Genomic DNA, 17,454 nt, shown 5'->3' with positions numbered 1-17,454 from the left:
CTGGAACAAATTCATCAAGAGTTCAAAAATTCATAGAGGTTTGTTCTGACTGTCCCAATGAATAATTAAGTCTGTAAATGATTCAATATCCAAATGCTTGTCCCATTGAGCTGAGCACATATCTGGTAATGCACTAATGCTTTGGGCTAAACTAAAACCTAATTAATTTCTGTGTTGACCCAAGCTTGCAGGTATAACTTAAATTCCCTGTTGATTTGAAAACTGCACTCACTTGCTTTAATACATTTTAATAACAATAATGACAGAGTGAGTCATGGAGGTGAATCACTGTTATTACCTGACTCATACCCTCATTAACTGACAATGAGAGCTGGGAGACAAAGCATATCAGTTCCAAAACAACCAAGACAACGGTGTGAGGCAGAGGGAAGAGAGTGAGCATCAGAGCCATGCTGTCCAGGCAACCGGATGGGACTCGGTAATTGTGTAAGATAGACATGCCACGTTAAGAAATGAAAACAATCAGGAGAGATTATTTTTTCTTCAAGACAAGTGCAAATAGAGGGGGGAGATACGGCAGAAGAGAAGCTGAGAGGGTGACATGACATCCCTCTTGATGAGATGAGTTTTCAGCCTACAATGGGAAGTGAGGAGTGACTCTTCTGTTCTGGCTGGAGGAGAAAGGTCATTACACTGGGAGTCAGAAGGGAAAACAGCTGGGTCCAGATAGAGTGGTGACAGGGTTTCTGCAGGGAGGAGAATCAGGCAGTCTAGTGGCATAAAGACAGAGCATTGACTGGCAGCACATTTGCACTCTGATTAGATGCATTCATATTTCTCAATTCCCACAATTATGCAAAAATGATTCTCCCATCGTACCAATGCACAGGACAAATGAGCACACACAGCTCTGTTGTAATGGGGTCCTATGCAAGCCCTGACCTTTACCAACCTTGTAACCACAGAGGACTGCAACAACATTGATAGAGCTTATCCACTCTAACACAGATGTCTGCTCAGCCTCCACCCTCCTCTGACAGAGGCTGTTGACCTCTCATACAAACACTGGATGAGCTATGAGAGTACACATCCACTAGAGGTATATCCTATATCATGTTAACCATCTTAACCACCACATTGATTATTTATCATCCACTATCTGAGCAGTTGAAATCATAAAGGTATTAACACATTGACATTGGGACAAGGTAGGGGGGATTCAGGGTGCTTTGAGACTCTAATGGGTGGAGAGGTTTTGTGCCACAACATGAGCTTGGCCAACAATAAGGGGTTGTTTTGATATTCAGAAATCTCAGCAGGAGACTTGGGAGCAATCACTGAGTCACTGATATTAAGCAAAACTCCTGCTAATGTACTTTGGCTATTATGGAAGTAAAAACATCCGTTATTTTCTCTTTAGTCTCAATCATTCAACCAGTGATGAAGTATGTGGTTGACCTCACATGCAGTCGAAATACAGTGTTATATTGTATTTTCTGACTTTTTGAAGAACCTGTGAGGTTTTACTGAACTTTATGTTTACAGATGACTAACTCTCTGTCTTCTGTCAGCTATTGTACAAGAAATCTAAGAAGCGAGTGAGTCCTGCCTCTGTGGGAATTTCCACCACAAGGCCTAATAACAACATGCCAGATTGTCCCTGCTCCCAAGAATAGAACAGGCAGTGAATGAATGGAACAAACCAGTGCATCCTCTCCATATATTCACCAACTGATGATTGGGTTTGGCAGAATGTTTCTTGAATAGGAAGATTACAACACAGACAGAAACGCTCTATGACCATACGCTCAGCCCGTTCGCCTCACTTAAAGCCACACTGACCTCGAACAGCACGGCCTTCTCTTACACTGTAGTTGGAAAAGGAGGTAAATCAGCCTGCTGCCCCTTTCCTGTTGTAGTTTCAAAAGGTAATCTGGATGGCGTGGATTGCATTGCAATGACATCACCCATGCCGAAAATCCAATAGTCGCATGAATGGGCTTTTGAAGAGAAAACACTCCAGTCAGCTGCACTAAGCCATGTGTACATACCAGTTAATGCCCAACTAAGCTAAAGGTTCTATAATGGAGTTTCACATTAACTCCTGAAAATGTAACATATGATCAAAACAAATCTGGTCTAAGCAGCTAAAACAGTAATTAAGTCTGCTGGGAATCAATTAATTAGAAAGAACTTCAGTATTATGCTGTAGAACTTTATCATTGAAATATCTAAATCAGAGCCGATATACATTTAATGACTTTACAGTGCTGAATGTGGCTATAAAGCCATATCACATCACATACACGGCCATGACTAAGGACCCTTCCACATTATTCTGTTGAAGCCACGGCAGCTGCTGTTATCAAAGGCCAAAGTAGGAGAAAAGATCTGCACACTTTGAAAATAGCTCCCAGAAATAATTAACATTTTGATCTGCAAGGATCTTGGTCAGGCTCTGTCAAATCCAGACAGTCAGTGACAGAGCCTGATGAAGATCATTGCAGATCGAAACGTTGCTGTTTTATGAACATTTCTGGGAGCTATTAGCACAGTGTGTGGATCTTTTTTCTTACTTTTGCCTTTAGATTAATCTTCTTGATCCAGCACCTGTTAAAGTGCTTTTGGATGTGTGTGCTTCACACCCAGCCTCTGTTATCATAAAATTAGCAAATGAAGTATTTTAGAGGTATGAAAAATAAAATGGCTTCTAAAAAATGTTTGAATAGTCTTAAAAATAACATGCAAAGATAATGACAGTCATATTAATGTTGAGCCCACTGTTATGGCTTTTACATGTATATTACTGGGCAGTAAAATGTAATGTGGGCAAAGAAGTAGTGCAATGATTTCCAAGGGCATTGCTGTCATTTGCTTGTCATTTGTTTAGAAATGTTATGATGAGCACTTGTGTCATTTACAATACAAATTTAATGACAACCAAAATTCGTCTGAATCATGTGAAATCAGTCACCATGTCAATTTTTGTATGAGCTACATGTTTTCATTGTTTTTCCAAGAACAAATAAAACAGATTATAGGGGGAGTCTTTCCTGCAGGAGAAAGAGGGTTTCCGGCTGCACTCAAACCCTTGCTTTAACTCAAGTTATTTAGCCTAATGTGCACTTTAGTCTGCCCAAGGAGGTCTGTTACCAGGAAAATGCAGGCAAATGCTCAGTCAATATCCACTAAAGCCAGCAATAATTAGTTGTACATTTTAAAACAGGCTTGAAGCCTTTTGCTGAGTCAGTCATGAGGCACTTTATGTGAGGGGTGTCTGTGGGCTACAGTTTACTGCCTTGGCCCAGATGATAATCTCAAATATGCCTGGGCTTGACAGCAAATGCGGGTAAAGACAAAGCCGGTGGACAGTGAGTGCACATTAACCTGAAGATGCATTTAATACAAGCACGAGCTGCACTGCAATATTGCAGACATTTACGTCAGTTTCACTGGCACTGGTCCTGTTGTAGGGAATCAGAACCACACATAAAGAAAATAGCACTGGTAATATTACAGTCTACTTTCAACTTCATCACACTGTTCTCTAATGTCAGCCAGGCTTTAAATACTGAGTGCCACAGAGTATTTTCCTCTGAGATCATTTTTTCTGGAGGTTTGAAGTCTGATGATTTTTTGGACACTGTAAACTGTCTGGGCCTGAGTTTTAAATTTGGTAATTTGGACCATAAACCTTGGAGAATGATTCTCCTGGAAAGTATGGAAAACAAATGTCACAATCTGTATTATTTCAGCAGTCAGCCTTATATTGTTTCACATTATGTGCAGTAGCCTGGAAGATTTCACAAAGTCCAAGGAATTTGGAGTGGGAGGGGACAGAAGTACCATTAAATTAATTTCAGAATTTCAATGTGTAGATATTTGATTTAACATCCAGAGATGAAGATCTCCTGTCCCCACCCACCCAGGCGATATTTACCTCTGTCCGGCAGAGTGTTTTCATTTTCCAGCACACTCAGCCCTGCATCATGAGTCTGGGCAGCGTCATCGTCAGCTGATCCTATGATGTGTATTAATCACTGACATTTAGACAATGCTCACTGCTCTCTTCACTCATTCATTTACTTGTGTAGCCCACCAAAAGGCAGGGGTGCTGGGGTGGGGGGGTGGGGGTGGAGGAGAATGATTCGGGGGGGGGGACTGGACAGGGGATTTGGGACAGGATTATATTTAATGTTTCAGGGCTCCATGAGTTTACCAGCAGCCTGAGCACATAAAACTAAAATGACAAATTAGTCAGAGGAGCTGTCAACTTTATCTCACCCCACAGAGATGTTTGCTTCAAGGATACGTCACCAAAACACAGGAAATCATTTCACATTACAGCTGTACAGCAAATAGCCCCAGAAAAAGACCAGTCAGGTCCTATGTCTTTTATAACTTAGGGATACTTTTCCATGCACGCACGCAAACACACGTCTGAGCGTGATGAGCGCGCATGCTTCCACAGCACCGTGCATTTCTTCTGAATTGCAAATTTGATACCCCCAGAAGCTACGCATAATGTGTAGCGAGTGAGCGCAGCACTTTTTCTGAATCCGGTTCCGGCGTGCCGACGACACCGATGCCTGTGCCCACAGACTGATCACAGGGCTTTTACCCGAACAGCACTGAATGGTAGCAGCAGAGAGACGGGTGCGGAGCGAGGGTTGCCAAACCCGGAGGATTTCTCACGGCTCACGGACTAGAATGCTCTTCTGTATGTATCCTCATGAACGGATGACAACCTCCAAACAAACCGTTACTGAAAACTTTCAGCTCTACATTTGACGCGGGGGTGATATTGAGATTTTAACCAGGTCCAAGAACAGACATCATGCAGGTGCAAACTGTGGCCTAACGGTACTGAAATGACTTGCTCGGCGCTGACGCGGTTCATTGTGCCATGCCAACCCCGCATTGTCAGATGCCATTTTACTCTGCGTTATCCCAGTGTCTGGAATTCCAACATACTGGGCCTGTTGTGTAATTAGAAGTTCGTGAGGCAGTAGCAAACAAGCTGGTGCAATGAGAAGCTACGCTGTCCAAGACATTGTGCGCAATTTCTGCTGAAGCTTATGGGTCCTGCGTACTCAAGCTCCCGGCTTCCACTTGGAGAGGTGTGCTGCGGGGCTACAGCGCACTGGCTGTCGGCTTCACATCTGGACCGCCTGGCTACTGTCATCTGCGGCCTGTTCGGACTGTGTACTCCCTGAACTTGTATGATTAAGGGGAACTGATTGAGATCGCCTCGGATGGTGTCGTGTTAGGGAGACGGGGTGAATATTCGGCCGGGACTTGACGTTATCGGTGATCCACTGGAACACCGTGGTCCAAAGCTGGACTGGCTGACTACTCAAGGAAAAAACGCTTATCCAGCTATGGATTTTGCGTAGCAAAGTCACGCATTTTTAAAGGCAACGCTAGGGTGACATTGCAGTCTTCTCACCACATCGGTTATTTCGTCGTCCGACAAAAAAATAAAAGAGTGAAAGTGGAGTATTGTCCGTCATACGTATCAACGCAGTGGGATTTCTACGTCTGGTCGGCGTTCCCCCCCACCCTTCCCGCGGTGACGGTTATGGGTCGGAAGCGGTGTGTCGGTGCAGATTGTTCCAAGATGGCGGCCGGGTGCTGCGGGGTGAAGAAGCAGAAACTGTCGGGATCGCCCGGGTCGGGGGGTCCCGGCGGGGTGGGGGCGGGAAGCGGGGTGGCAGGAACCGGACATTGTGGCTCGGAGTTGGGGATTGGCTCCTCCGCGACCGTTGCAGCAGCGGCGAACGTGAGCAGAGCCAACGGCCTGGGGGGACCCGGGGGTAACGTTAGTGGCAGCAGTAGTAGTAGTGGTAGCAGCGGCACAAACGCTCTGTCCCCAGCCCCGGCCGGTTACACTTCATCCGGCCTCTCCCCGAATCTCAGCCCGGGACCTGGTTCGGGAAGTGGAGGCAGAAAAATGGTGGTCTCGGCGGAGATGTGCTGCTTCTGTTTTGACGTGCTTTATTGCCATCTGTACGGATACCAACCTCCGAGAACACCCAGGTTTACAAATGATCCCTAGTGAGTATTTTTGTCTTTTGTTGTTTTGCTGCATGTCAAAGCTCATTGGTATCTTCTCTCAACAAATGTGTGCTGCGGTACACCTGATGGCTTCACCCTCAGTTCCTGCTTCACTTTTGAGAGCACTAACTGTCACATCGAAACAACGTTTTACTTATAATGAATTTAAAGCGAAAAACTCGCGACCACAGCTTAATTTGTCCAAGTTGGAATTCGGGCCTTGTCAAAGAGACAGTCTGCACTGGCCTGCAGCTACACTAGCCTAACATTAACGCTAAACTGAATCATCTGATATGTAATTACCGAGCTGTGTTACCTATTAGTGAATGATGTACCCTGTCACTTACTGATATCCCTTACTTGACGAAAAAATATTTTTACGATAGTGTTTGTCCAACTCGAATAATACTGGCTAACGTTAGCTAAGCCTGTTAGCTTTTAGCTAATACCAGCTAACCACTAACACTTAAAGAAAGGGTGGAACTAGCGAGATAACATCGTTTATTTTTTCGGTTTAACAGCAGCGGGTTTGCTTGTCCGGGTAGACATTTTTAAAGCGCCAAATATAAAACATCAAAAGTTAACATTTGTTTTCTTAATCTTTCAAGTTACCCTCAATGAACTCTGGATTGCCACATAATAGGCTTAGCTTTGTTAGCTATGAGCTACATTAGTTTGGTAACGAAGCACTAATAAGCATAAGCAAGTATTAATTAATTTAATGCTAGGTGTATTAAAAGTTTAATATCACGGTCAGGTAGTTGTTTAGATTAAAGCTGGTTTTGAATGGTAACGGTGAATGTACTGTGGAATTAAAGGAAACCTAACCGAGTTTGGCATCAACCAACAAAGAAACGGTGGTTCTTGCTAAGTACTTAGCAGTTCTAAGAATTCTTTACGGCCAAATATAAAAAATACTTTTAAGTTAATATAGGAAACAAACAGTATTTAATCAACTGTAGCACTCACTGAACATTAGGGTTTTTTTCTCAGCAAATTAACCATGAGAGTATTACATTTACATTTTCTGCCCATAACCGCACTCTTGCGCCCTCCACTGAAACATTGTAACATCTCCTTGCACAAACGTTGAAATGCGATAGCATGTGACTGCGGGCGTTTTACTTACATGTTGAGGCTGCAAAGGAATTGTTTACACTTGCAGCCATAGCTGACTCCTCCAGTGTACTGATCTGAAATGGCTGAAAAAACGTTTGGGCTTAATTGTTTACAAGGACCACGTTTAAATGTCTAAAAATTGCTGTATTGTTGTTTTAAATGTATCTTTCTACTGTCCTGTGACTAATTAAAGTGTACAATTAAAATGAAAGGCAGTCTTATACTTCAAGACTGACCATTGATCACAAACACAGATGCATATCAGGGGTTGTAAATGATCCAAGTATGTATTTTTAGATGCAGCTCCAGCACTCACAACATATTGGATGCTAATCCTTATCTATTATGGGAAAAAAATCCCTCATGATTATCATATATGTATGCAGTAAACAAAATCTCTCCTCCCTCTGCACCAATCTAATCTAAAGTTATTTTTCATTTATATTTGAATTTTTATTGGAAGAAAGTTTAATTTGTTGAAATGCTGCTTTCTGTGCACATGTTGACCTTTGAAAGACAATCCAACATGTTGGAGCCTTAAACAAGTGCACCCTCAGAATCTACCATACTAGCATCTCTATCTCTCTCATCTCTATCTGTCACTTAATAATAAATCTGCAGGCCTCAGACAGAGTGGATACAGCTCTCTCTACCATAGACTAGCCAAATGTCAGATGATGGAGAAATACAAATCCATCACTCTAACAAACATTCTTCGAGTTACAATATAAATATAGTGTAAATACTAAAATATATTTATATATTGATATTTCGTATTGTTGGTATAACACATGTTGGATGGTATTACTTGTTGTCTGTGTGTTGTTGTTTTTTTCTGTGAAACATTTCAGACATTCCTGATTCCAAACATGGCTGCCTCTTTACACACGTCCACACCCCGACACTGACAGGAATATTTTCCTAGTCCTTTCTAAGAGTATTCTCCTGGTGTTACTGTAGACTAGACTAGCAAGCCAGATCAGTGTGGACACTGATCACACAAAAATAATAATCTGGCCTTCCAGTGGAAAAAACTGAGTGTATTTTAGTTTGTCTTAAGTTTAGAATTGTCCTACAAGACCCTTACTCTTAAGTCCCAGTCTCAGTGTCCCCACTAAGTGTTAAACCTTCACAAACATGAAGTGACATCACCTTTGTAATCAGGGCAAATACCTAATCAAGAATGGAACAGCCTTTTGTCAAATCCCATTTTACCTGGGCTAATAAATGTCTGAGACTAGTAAAGTACAAGGCTCATATTTATATGTAGTTTAATAAAACTGAGTGGTTCCTGCTTTCTTTCTGAATAATGCAACAGTAGTTTACATATTACTAATGTTTTGCTTTTTTAGAACACTGTAAATTGTGGCTAATTTCCATCAGCAAAGACTGCATATTGACATATGAAAAGTGTTCATGAGGGGTTTAGAAAGTCTGAGTTGTACACAAAGGCAGCTCCTGTTCTTTTCCTTCATTTACAATAGATGCCAATTTATTGACACTAAGCTTGTATGTGTCAGGTTCATTTGGAGGAGAAAAAAACCCACATAAAATCAACAAAATTACTAATCTAAACATGACATATTTAAACTTCCCATCTCCTCTAGAGAAAAAAATCCCATTTGAATTGATCTTAAGTCTGTCGGTCCTAAAGGGTGAACACCGGGATTGTGCCTAACCTTCACCACATGAAACCAAGGTCTAAACCCAACCAGCCAGTCATGACTAGGAGTGTAGTAGGCGAATGCCCACCAGTGTGAAAACTCCCACAGGTTTGAGAAACCCATGCTTATGGTCTGTGGTGTCCTCGACACATCCTTCACTCGGGGGCATTGTCAGACTGAATTATTGGAACGCTGAGAACGACCCCAACATCTGACACAGACACAGTGCTCTGCAAAGTTAGCCAGTAAACAACGAAGGTCCTCAGACGGTGACCATTTTGTGATTATTTTTTAGAGACAGTGGTTCTAAAATTTGGCATCAGGCACATTTTGAAAATGTGCTCTTTATTTTATGAAGTCAGCAGGGTGCTGTATGCCCATTTCAGTTTTGAATCACATTTTTGCTGTCTAGACTGGAGACCAGGTGTCTAGCTTACATATTGTACGCATTTAGTAAAAACAGCAAGTCTTTTCTAAATGGATGCCCACACGCGGAGAGCTGCAACTCAACATATAATTCTTTGAATCTACAACAATTTAATATAATTTTGCTTCATTTTGACTTCAAGAGGACCAATGGACCACAGAACCACGGTGAGCACTGCTGCAGGTACGTTAGCATAACTAGTCGGCTAATTGAGCTAGCAAACTTCAATTGACTTGAATGTTTGTATAACAGGATAAGGCTGCTGTAGTTAGTCGGTGGGGTAATACGAAGTGAAATGTGTGTAATGTTAGATAACAGAGATGTTATATATCATATGTTGCTTTGATTTTGTAATTATAGTAAGCTAAAGCAACAACTGAAAGGTAATATTAGGGTTTAAAGGTAATATCTAGCTAGCAAACATGTTAGCTTGTTGAACGTACTTATCGATTGTGCTATCAAAATGGTGAGCAACATTAGCAATTTTTTCTTTTCTACATTACCTTTTCCCTTCGTTTGAGGACAACACCAGAAGACACCACCATTTGAAGAAGAAGAAAATGATCCAGGAAAGGTAAAATGAAGCTACGGGATTGTAACCATGCAATATTTTTCCCAGGAACTTCTCAGTAAAACTTGTAAGATAATCTTAGTAGTTTCTCATTGAACTATTGGCACCTGCAGTATTTGCTGTAGCTGTAATGTTTTGTTCCTTTGTAATTTATATTTTTGTTTTAATTATTGGAACTTATTTGAATCGGATCTTGAAACTTTGGTTTTACTTTTGTAAAACAGTTGTTTATTATGTGAAGATGCTAAAAATAAAATTTAAGATTTTATCAAAGAGGAAATGTCTCCTGTTTGTTTTTCTTTGTAAAATTGGATTTTGAAAGCCTTTTTTTTAAATTCAAAGAGTATAGGACCAAAAATATTCTCAACGAACCAGTATTTAAATTGAAGTACCAGTAATGTTCTGAAAATGTCTTTCCTCATGATACTTGTTTTTTTGTTTTCTGATTTTTTTGTGTAATTTACAGTCTTTCAGTTCTCACAAGTAAAGTGAGAGAGAAACATTTTCACCAAGCTTTGCTGTATTCGGAGCTCCAACAAGAAAGGGGAGAAAAACTTATTACTGATTAAGTTTTGGGGAAAAAGGAAGGTGGAATGGGGAAAAAGGAAGGTGGAATGCGGAAAATGAGAAATTACAGTAAATATCAATAACAACTGTCATCAGTGTCCTAGTTTCCAAGAGGAGAAAACACTGTAATTTCTGTAAAATAATAGGCGTCTATTTTCATTACTAAAGAATTCATCAGTAACACAAGTAATGGTGCGAAACTATGAAAGTGTTAGACTGAATTTTCATTTAATTGGTCCTGTTAAAATGGCGCTGGTGCTCATATTAAATAAAATGACTAGTCTGCAGCCATGCAGCGGTATGTGAGAACAAGATGGGCAAGTGTCAATAAGTCAGTAAATCAGATTGACTTTACACAATGAAGATTTAAAGGACATCTGCTGTTTACTTTTGAGCAGCCAGGGTAGAGGCAGCCGTCTGTCAGTGGATCTGTCCAGCCACAGAACTGCCCTGCACCCACTGGTGTCGTCACAGCGCTCACAACACGACAATGTAGTTCGGTGGAAGAAAATACACTGAGGTATAAAAAGACACGTATGGATGCAGTCAGGCTTGATCGAAGCAGTTATGTGGACAGTGTAGGAAACGAGTGAAGTGTTTTTGTTCCATCAGACATCTATGAGAAGGTTGTTGGTCTTTATTTACACAATACAGCATGGCAGCCATTCCCTGTTGTGCAACAATTTTGGTTCTGATCCACTGTGATTCTTCCCATCACTGTCACTACACTGAGTGTTGTTCCCTGAAGTGCACTTACGCAAACTCAAATGAGATGCCTTCAAACTGTTATCATCATATGCTCTGCTGAAATACGGGTCCTGTCCTGTTATGCACTATTTAATTGGGTTGTTCATTGTCATTCACACATTTTGTTTATGAATCGGACGAGAGAATTTTTATATCTGACCATGTTTTTCCCTTGGCTAATTTACACAAAGCAGTTTCACTATTTAAAAAAAAAAAAAAAAAAAGAGTTGGAAAATCCCAAATAACAACATGAACAAAAAAAAAGAATTGATTATCCAGTTATGGGTGGGTCACGAGCAAACGCCTGTTAACTGATCCATCATGGTGTAAGAGACATTACAACAACTCTGGCATACTAGCAAAATTAACCATGTGATGTGTGCTGTTGAACAAGTTTTATACACCACAGACATGTACATCTTCTGTGTGTTATTTAAGTTCAGCTGCTTTAACATGGCCTGTTGTTCTTTCTTGTTTTTCAGCCCGCTGTTTGTCACATGGAAAATAGGCAGAGACAAGCGGTTGAGGGGTTGTATAGGTACATTTTCTGCCATGAATCTGCACTCAGGACTCAGGGAGTACACCCTTACCAGGTGAGCAACAACATGGAGTTAGCCTCAGTGTGACAGAGCATGACTGTGGAAAAATAATGACACGCTAGTAAATTAAAGTGAATGAACCTTATTCATTTTTATTCTGTTTCATTTGTGTAGCTTTCTGTATCTGTGTGTGTGTGTGTGTGTGGGGAGCATGTGTCTGTTTGAGCCCAGATCCTGGTGGTTTAAAGAAAAGTTATTAATGCCCTTATGTTAATTTTATCTACTATAAAAATCTACAAAAAAACAAAATAGAAGCGTCATTCATTGTTCAGGTGTTGAGATAGATGGATCTTGTTGATATACTGTATGTGTAAACACGTTTCTTTAACAGAGTGCACTTTATAATGTGCAAACAACACAATTTATTGATCAAGATGAAAAGCACTGATACAAATAAAATGTACCAATAACCTCCTGTATTATACTGTGACTGTAATGTGTGGATTATTGTGAAGAAGTTTTAATTAATGCAAAGTTGTGATTATAAATAGTCCTTGTGTAGTTGTATTGGACAATCTTATACCCTCTCCAGACCAACACAGTGACGGGGGTGAAACCAGCATATGTCATCTTACCGGTGGGTTGAAAGCGGGTTAGAAATCTAAGTTCAGTATTTATGTTACTGTTTTTTAAATATCATGTAACCTGTGACTCCTGCATGTGGAGAAGACTGAAACTAAAACTAAAACATTTGCAGACTTGAGTCTGAGAAAATGTTTAAAAAGACTCTTTTCAAAAGATGGTGTGGAATGTCTTCACTAGCAGTTCTTGACCTGAGGGCAGAAACACCTGACACCTGTCTAATATATGTAAACACACACAGCTCCTTACTGGGAATGTGTACATATACACACATTACAAACAGCCCTGTGGACAGCCATTATCAGGGCTTGTGCTGCAACCACGCTGACCCCTGAATGTCTTAAGAAATTTAACCTCGGTTTCAAAAAGGGAAGAAAAAAAAATCTCATTTTCAAATCCCGCACGTAGTAATCCAACTGTGGGGCAGTTTAATACTCGATTGTGACAACGACTTTCTCAGTTTCCTCCCATAATGGTGTTTTTGCTTTGTGCTTTTCTGTCTGCAGTGCCCTTAAAGACAGCCGCTTCCCCCCTATGACAAGGGATGAGCTGCCTCGCCTCTTCTGCTCAGTGTCTCTTCTCACCAACTTTGAAGACGTCGGTGATTACCTTGACTGGGAGGTAAGACGCCCGCAGTGCTGCCGGAGTCGCCCTCGAACACGCAATAATATCATTTGCTTTAAGAGTTGTGGTGCTTCGCAGCTGTCTCACTCCTGCTCAGCAGCTCTCCCACATTTCTTTGAGGTTGATTTTTCTCTGGATGTCTGTAAACAAAATTATTAAAACTGCAACAACAAGTAAATATTTGTATATTCACTTGCATGTAGAACCTCATGTAATACTAACAGCTTTTTATGAGTCCACCAGCTGTGTTGTATTAAAGGAAATGACAATTAGAAAAAAAAACTAAAGCGTTTGGTTGTAAATGGAGCAGCTCTTCACATTGCCTTAAAGAACAGTTACAACTGAATAGCTTTGCAACAACTTTGCCTTTGTGAGATTTATGGGGTTAAACATATTCTGTGTGTCTTGATTCTAGGTGGGTGTTCACGGCATTAGGATAGAGTTTTTCAATGAAAAAGGATCAAAGCGCACCGCCACCTACCTACCAGAGGTTGCAAAGGAGCAAGGTGAGATCTTTTTGTGCTGCTAACAGTCCAGCCCATGCTGGTTTCATAAAGAATGTTAATATTAGACTAAATCTGGATGTTCAGAATTGTGTAAAACCCTACATCTCTGTTTTATCAAGGTTGGGACCACATTCAAACCATAGATTCCTTACTACGAAAGGGAGGTTACAAAGCTCCCATCACAAATGACTTCAGGAAGACCATTAAGTTAACCAGGTAAGATTACACTTACTCTTGGGGAGTTCTACTGCATGTGTGAAAAAGTTGTGTAAAGCCTTTAGCGGCTTCAGAGGGAGCTGCAGGAGAGCTGATCAATTCAGTCTGAAAGTTTAAAAATGGTAGAAATCTGGTGGAGTTGCAAAGAAGTGAGCTCACCAGACCTAATCTCCGCTCGAGGCCAGCAGCTCCTGGAGGCACTTCTAGTATAAGACAAAGACAAGCCAAATCTTTGACTGAACTCTCAGCAGTCAAGTTGCATTGTGGGTAATGCAGGAGCCAGGTTTTGATTAAGAAGAAGTAGGTGTGGAATACAAATGTCTCTGGCTCTGCTACATTGATTTAAATGTTTTAAACTGTCCACAGTGAATCTGATGATATGCAGTGTTAATTTAGTGAAGAAAAAAACTCTTGAAAATGTTTGTTCTTCTGACTGAGGCTTCCAAAGTCTCCTCTAGTTGTAAACTGTTTGTACAGAGTAACTGCAGGTGCAGACTGACGCTTATCATCAGCCGGGAAACCAGACCAATCAGTGAGCTCATATTTATTCACTGTCACTGATTGGTCTGCCCCCGATTCAGATAGATTTCCATCTGCCCAGAAACTAGTTGACCCAATCATAACCATTTATCTAAAATGGGGTGGGTTTGATGCGATGGCTTATACAGTAGCGTCACTGAAGCATTTTCGGTAACAACCAAGATGGCTGCCGCTGATGTGAAGACAGTCTGTTGAATCCACTATCACAACAGTGTTAAACCAACTAGACGGTATATTTTCTATAAAAGAACAACTACTGCACTTACATGGCAGCCTGTTTACATTTTCCTGTCGCTCTGCGCTTCATGTCAGCTGTGCCTCAGTTCAGAGGCCGCATCCTTCAGCGGCTGCATTTGAAGACCGATTGCGACTACACTGTCCCATTTCGAAGGCTCCTTCAAATGCGGCCGACAAATGCGTCCCTCTTTACCTGGGCCACGAAGGATCCAAAAGGTGGATCCTCCGTGGCCGAACATATCCCAGGATTCATTCAACAGCACTGACAGAGAGCCATTTCTAAATCTACGTATTGTGTTTCAGCTCAGTTCAACAGCTAACGGTAAAGCTGTTAAAACCAAGGGCCTTCAAACCTCAAGTTTTAGAGAAATAAAGTTACGTGTTGTCAAGGTTGCTAGGCAACAGGAGCACAGTAGCAGCAGGAACAGCTGGTGACGCACAGTGTAAATCCGCCGTGGACCGTCTGATTTCAGTTCGGCCTTCACGGTCTACGAAGGACCACGCCTTCCTGGACAGTGTCCTCTGAAGGATGCGGCCCCTGAAGCGGAACACAGCTATTGTTCTGATTGGTTGGTCCACGACCAACCAATGTCCCCTGGAAACTGAAAACGAACTGAGAGGTTCCCGCGACGCCAGGCTAGTTCATCGTAGTTTTCCTAACGCAACACAAGAGTCAAGCCTTTACCAACACGTCTTTTCTCATTCCTAGGTACCGTAGCGAGAAGATGACAATGGGTTATGCAGAGTACATCGCCCACCGTCAGCACCATCACTACCAGAATGGCATTGGGCACCCTCTACCACCCTACAACCATTATTCCTGACAGCGAGCCGCATGACCAATCATTGGACCTCTCCGCGGACCTTTTCCCAGGAGAGCCAGCCCCCTCCTGGTCTAGCTATTTCTACTACTGTACCATTTTATGATGATAGTTTCCGTTGCCATGCTGGCCGTCTCCCAGACGTTGACATGGCAACGGGTGGCAACGAAGCATCATTTGATTATGGCAAGAAATCCACGTTTCTTTTTCTTTGCCTGTGGTTAAGTTTTTGCAGCATATGTATACCTATATCTATAACCCCCTTCATTCATATTTTTGAAAATTAACAAATAATAGATTTTATTAATCTTGCGTCTTTCAGCAAACCTAATCAGGTGTTTGATTCTGTGGATGGAAGGAAGTCTCTTACAGTAGATTAGTCTCATGCTTATATTGTTTAGGCTTTGCTACAATTTTACATTTAGTAAGAAAATTCTTTTTTCCTTCTTTCTTTCTTTATCCTAATATCCAGACATGTATACCATGTAGCAAGGCAACTGCAGTTCTCAAAGGCTGTGTCGTCTCTATTCTGATTCCTCTCAAAAAAAAAAAAGATTGACTGTTGAGGTTGTTGGAGCCTTGTAAACTCTTGTAGTGTTGTAGTTGGAACTATTTATTGGGATCTATATACTCCAAAGTATAGATAGTATGATTGTGGTGCCCTTTGACCAGTCTTTGCTGGTTGTGTTTATTGTCTGAGCTCACAATCGTGTGTGTATTTCTGTGTGTGGATATGGACGTTGGTCTGCTACAAGATAAAAAAAAAAACCAGTGGAGTAAATTAGAAATTGGATTTCACCTAAAGATTCCCCACAGAGATTTTTGGAAACCTTCCTCCCTCAGTGTTTGTAGTGTTTGTGGTGGTAAACCTTGAACTGCGTTTGTTTGGCTGGAGCTCACAGCTGTGTTCCCTCCTTTCTTTTTTTTGTTGAACTTTTTCAAATTAAAGTAATTGCGGAGGAAGCCATTTTGTCTGAGGATAATATGTCCGCACAGGTGAATTGTTAATTATCTATGTAAAATGGGCTACACGTGGGTCTGTTTCCCTGCATTGGAGCAGGTGGGGGGGGTGGGGGGCAGGCGTAACCACAGGTCCTGAGAGAAAGAAAAAAAAAAAAAAAAAACAGTATGTGCATGAAAAATGCTGTCGTTTAAATTTACTGTGTCTGTTGGTTTCTGAGTTTACTGGCAGGGAGTCACTTGACAGGGACATGCTGTAACTACTTAAAGCCATATTCTCTTTTTATTCCACACTTTGTAAGAGTAGTCTGTCGTTTGGCTTGAGGTGTTCACATTTGGTGCCACTTAACTGGCAACCTCTAATACCGGGGGTCTCCACCCTGTGAATGCAACCTCACACCAGCCAGCCTCAGGCAAGGCTGCATCGCTGAACACGCGTCGAAGCGGCGGTTTCAGTCATTTGTCGGAAGTCTTGTATATCGCCCCCCGTCGTTGTGGAAACATTGTCTTGCCTTTTCAGATTATAGCTAACCATTGTCACTCGTCCACCGGAATGCTGTATTAAAATCGTCATTTTGAATGAAGTTACACGACGTGACGCACAAAGGAAGTGAGCTAATTAACATGTTTGTGTCATTTAGAAGCGCATGTCATTGTGCCGCTGCCGTAGTGCAGCCAGTTGATTTAGTTGTTGAAACCGCACCACCACCATTCTCCTCCTGATAATCTGCTGTTCAGTGAGACCCCGTCGATCTGTGTGTCCACGGCACAGGAAATGTTTTGATTTGTGGTCCATGTTGTCAGCTGTGTGGCAGCGGGTGAGAGCAAACACAGCAGAATTAGTTAGAGCAGAGTCTCTGCGTGGGGCCTGGAGGCTCACTGTTGAGGTCTGCTGATAAAAAGCCAGGGCTTTGTAAGGACTTAAGAAGCCATTTCCCATCCAAATATTACTTGTTGTGAGTCACATCCACACACACTAGGCTAGTTGGAATCACTTTCCAGAATGTTGTTAAGCTCATCACGTGATCCGCTCGTCTTGGGTTCGGTTTTAGTTTTGCTAACTGGAATTTTTGAGAGGTTCTTGTTACTTGACCAACATCTTTCTTCGTAACAGCCTTTACTAACTGACAGGTTATTTTTCTTTATGCAAAATGTCAAGGGCTTTTGGCACTCCATCCACAGTAACCCGAAATGACCCAGATTTCAGTTGTGTTGCCTTAAATTAATGGTTTCATAAATGATGGACCAGTAGGTGA

The 17,454-nt window shown here is 41.6% G+C and overlaps 1 protein-coding gene across 1 annotated transcript; it reads left to right on the top strand.

The window, feature by feature from the left end:
* The first annotated feature begins 4,537 nt into the window (after positions 1-4,537).
* ammecr1 (Alport syndrome, mental retardation, midface hypoplasia and elliptocytosis chromosomal region gene 1) lies at positions 4,538-16,318 on the top strand. Its single transcript, XM_022745768.1, has 6 exons — positions 4,538-6,018; positions 11,596-11,706; positions 12,801-12,915; positions 13,334-13,424; positions 13,544-13,640; positions 15,127-16,318. Exons 1-6 carry the CDS (start codon positions 5,543-5,545, stop codon positions 15,239-15,241), a joined length of 1,005 nt encoding a protein of 334 aa, XP_022601489.1. The 5' UTR covers positions 4,538-5,542; the 3' UTR covers positions 15,242-16,318.
* Positions 16,319-17,454: the final 1,136 nt, after the last annotated feature.

Source organism: Seriola dumerili, unplaced genomic scaffold, assembly GCF_002260705.1.
Source record: "Seriola dumerili isolate Sdu_G_001 unplaced genomic scaffold, Sdu_1.0 BDQW01000091.1, whole genome shotgun sequence".
Classification (NCBI taxonomy): Eukaryota; Metazoa; Chordata; class Actinopteri; order Carangiformes; family Carangidae; genus Seriola; species Seriola dumerili.
Note: the sequence above shows the minus strand (reverse complement) of the source record. Positions and strands in the feature narration are given on the sequence as shown.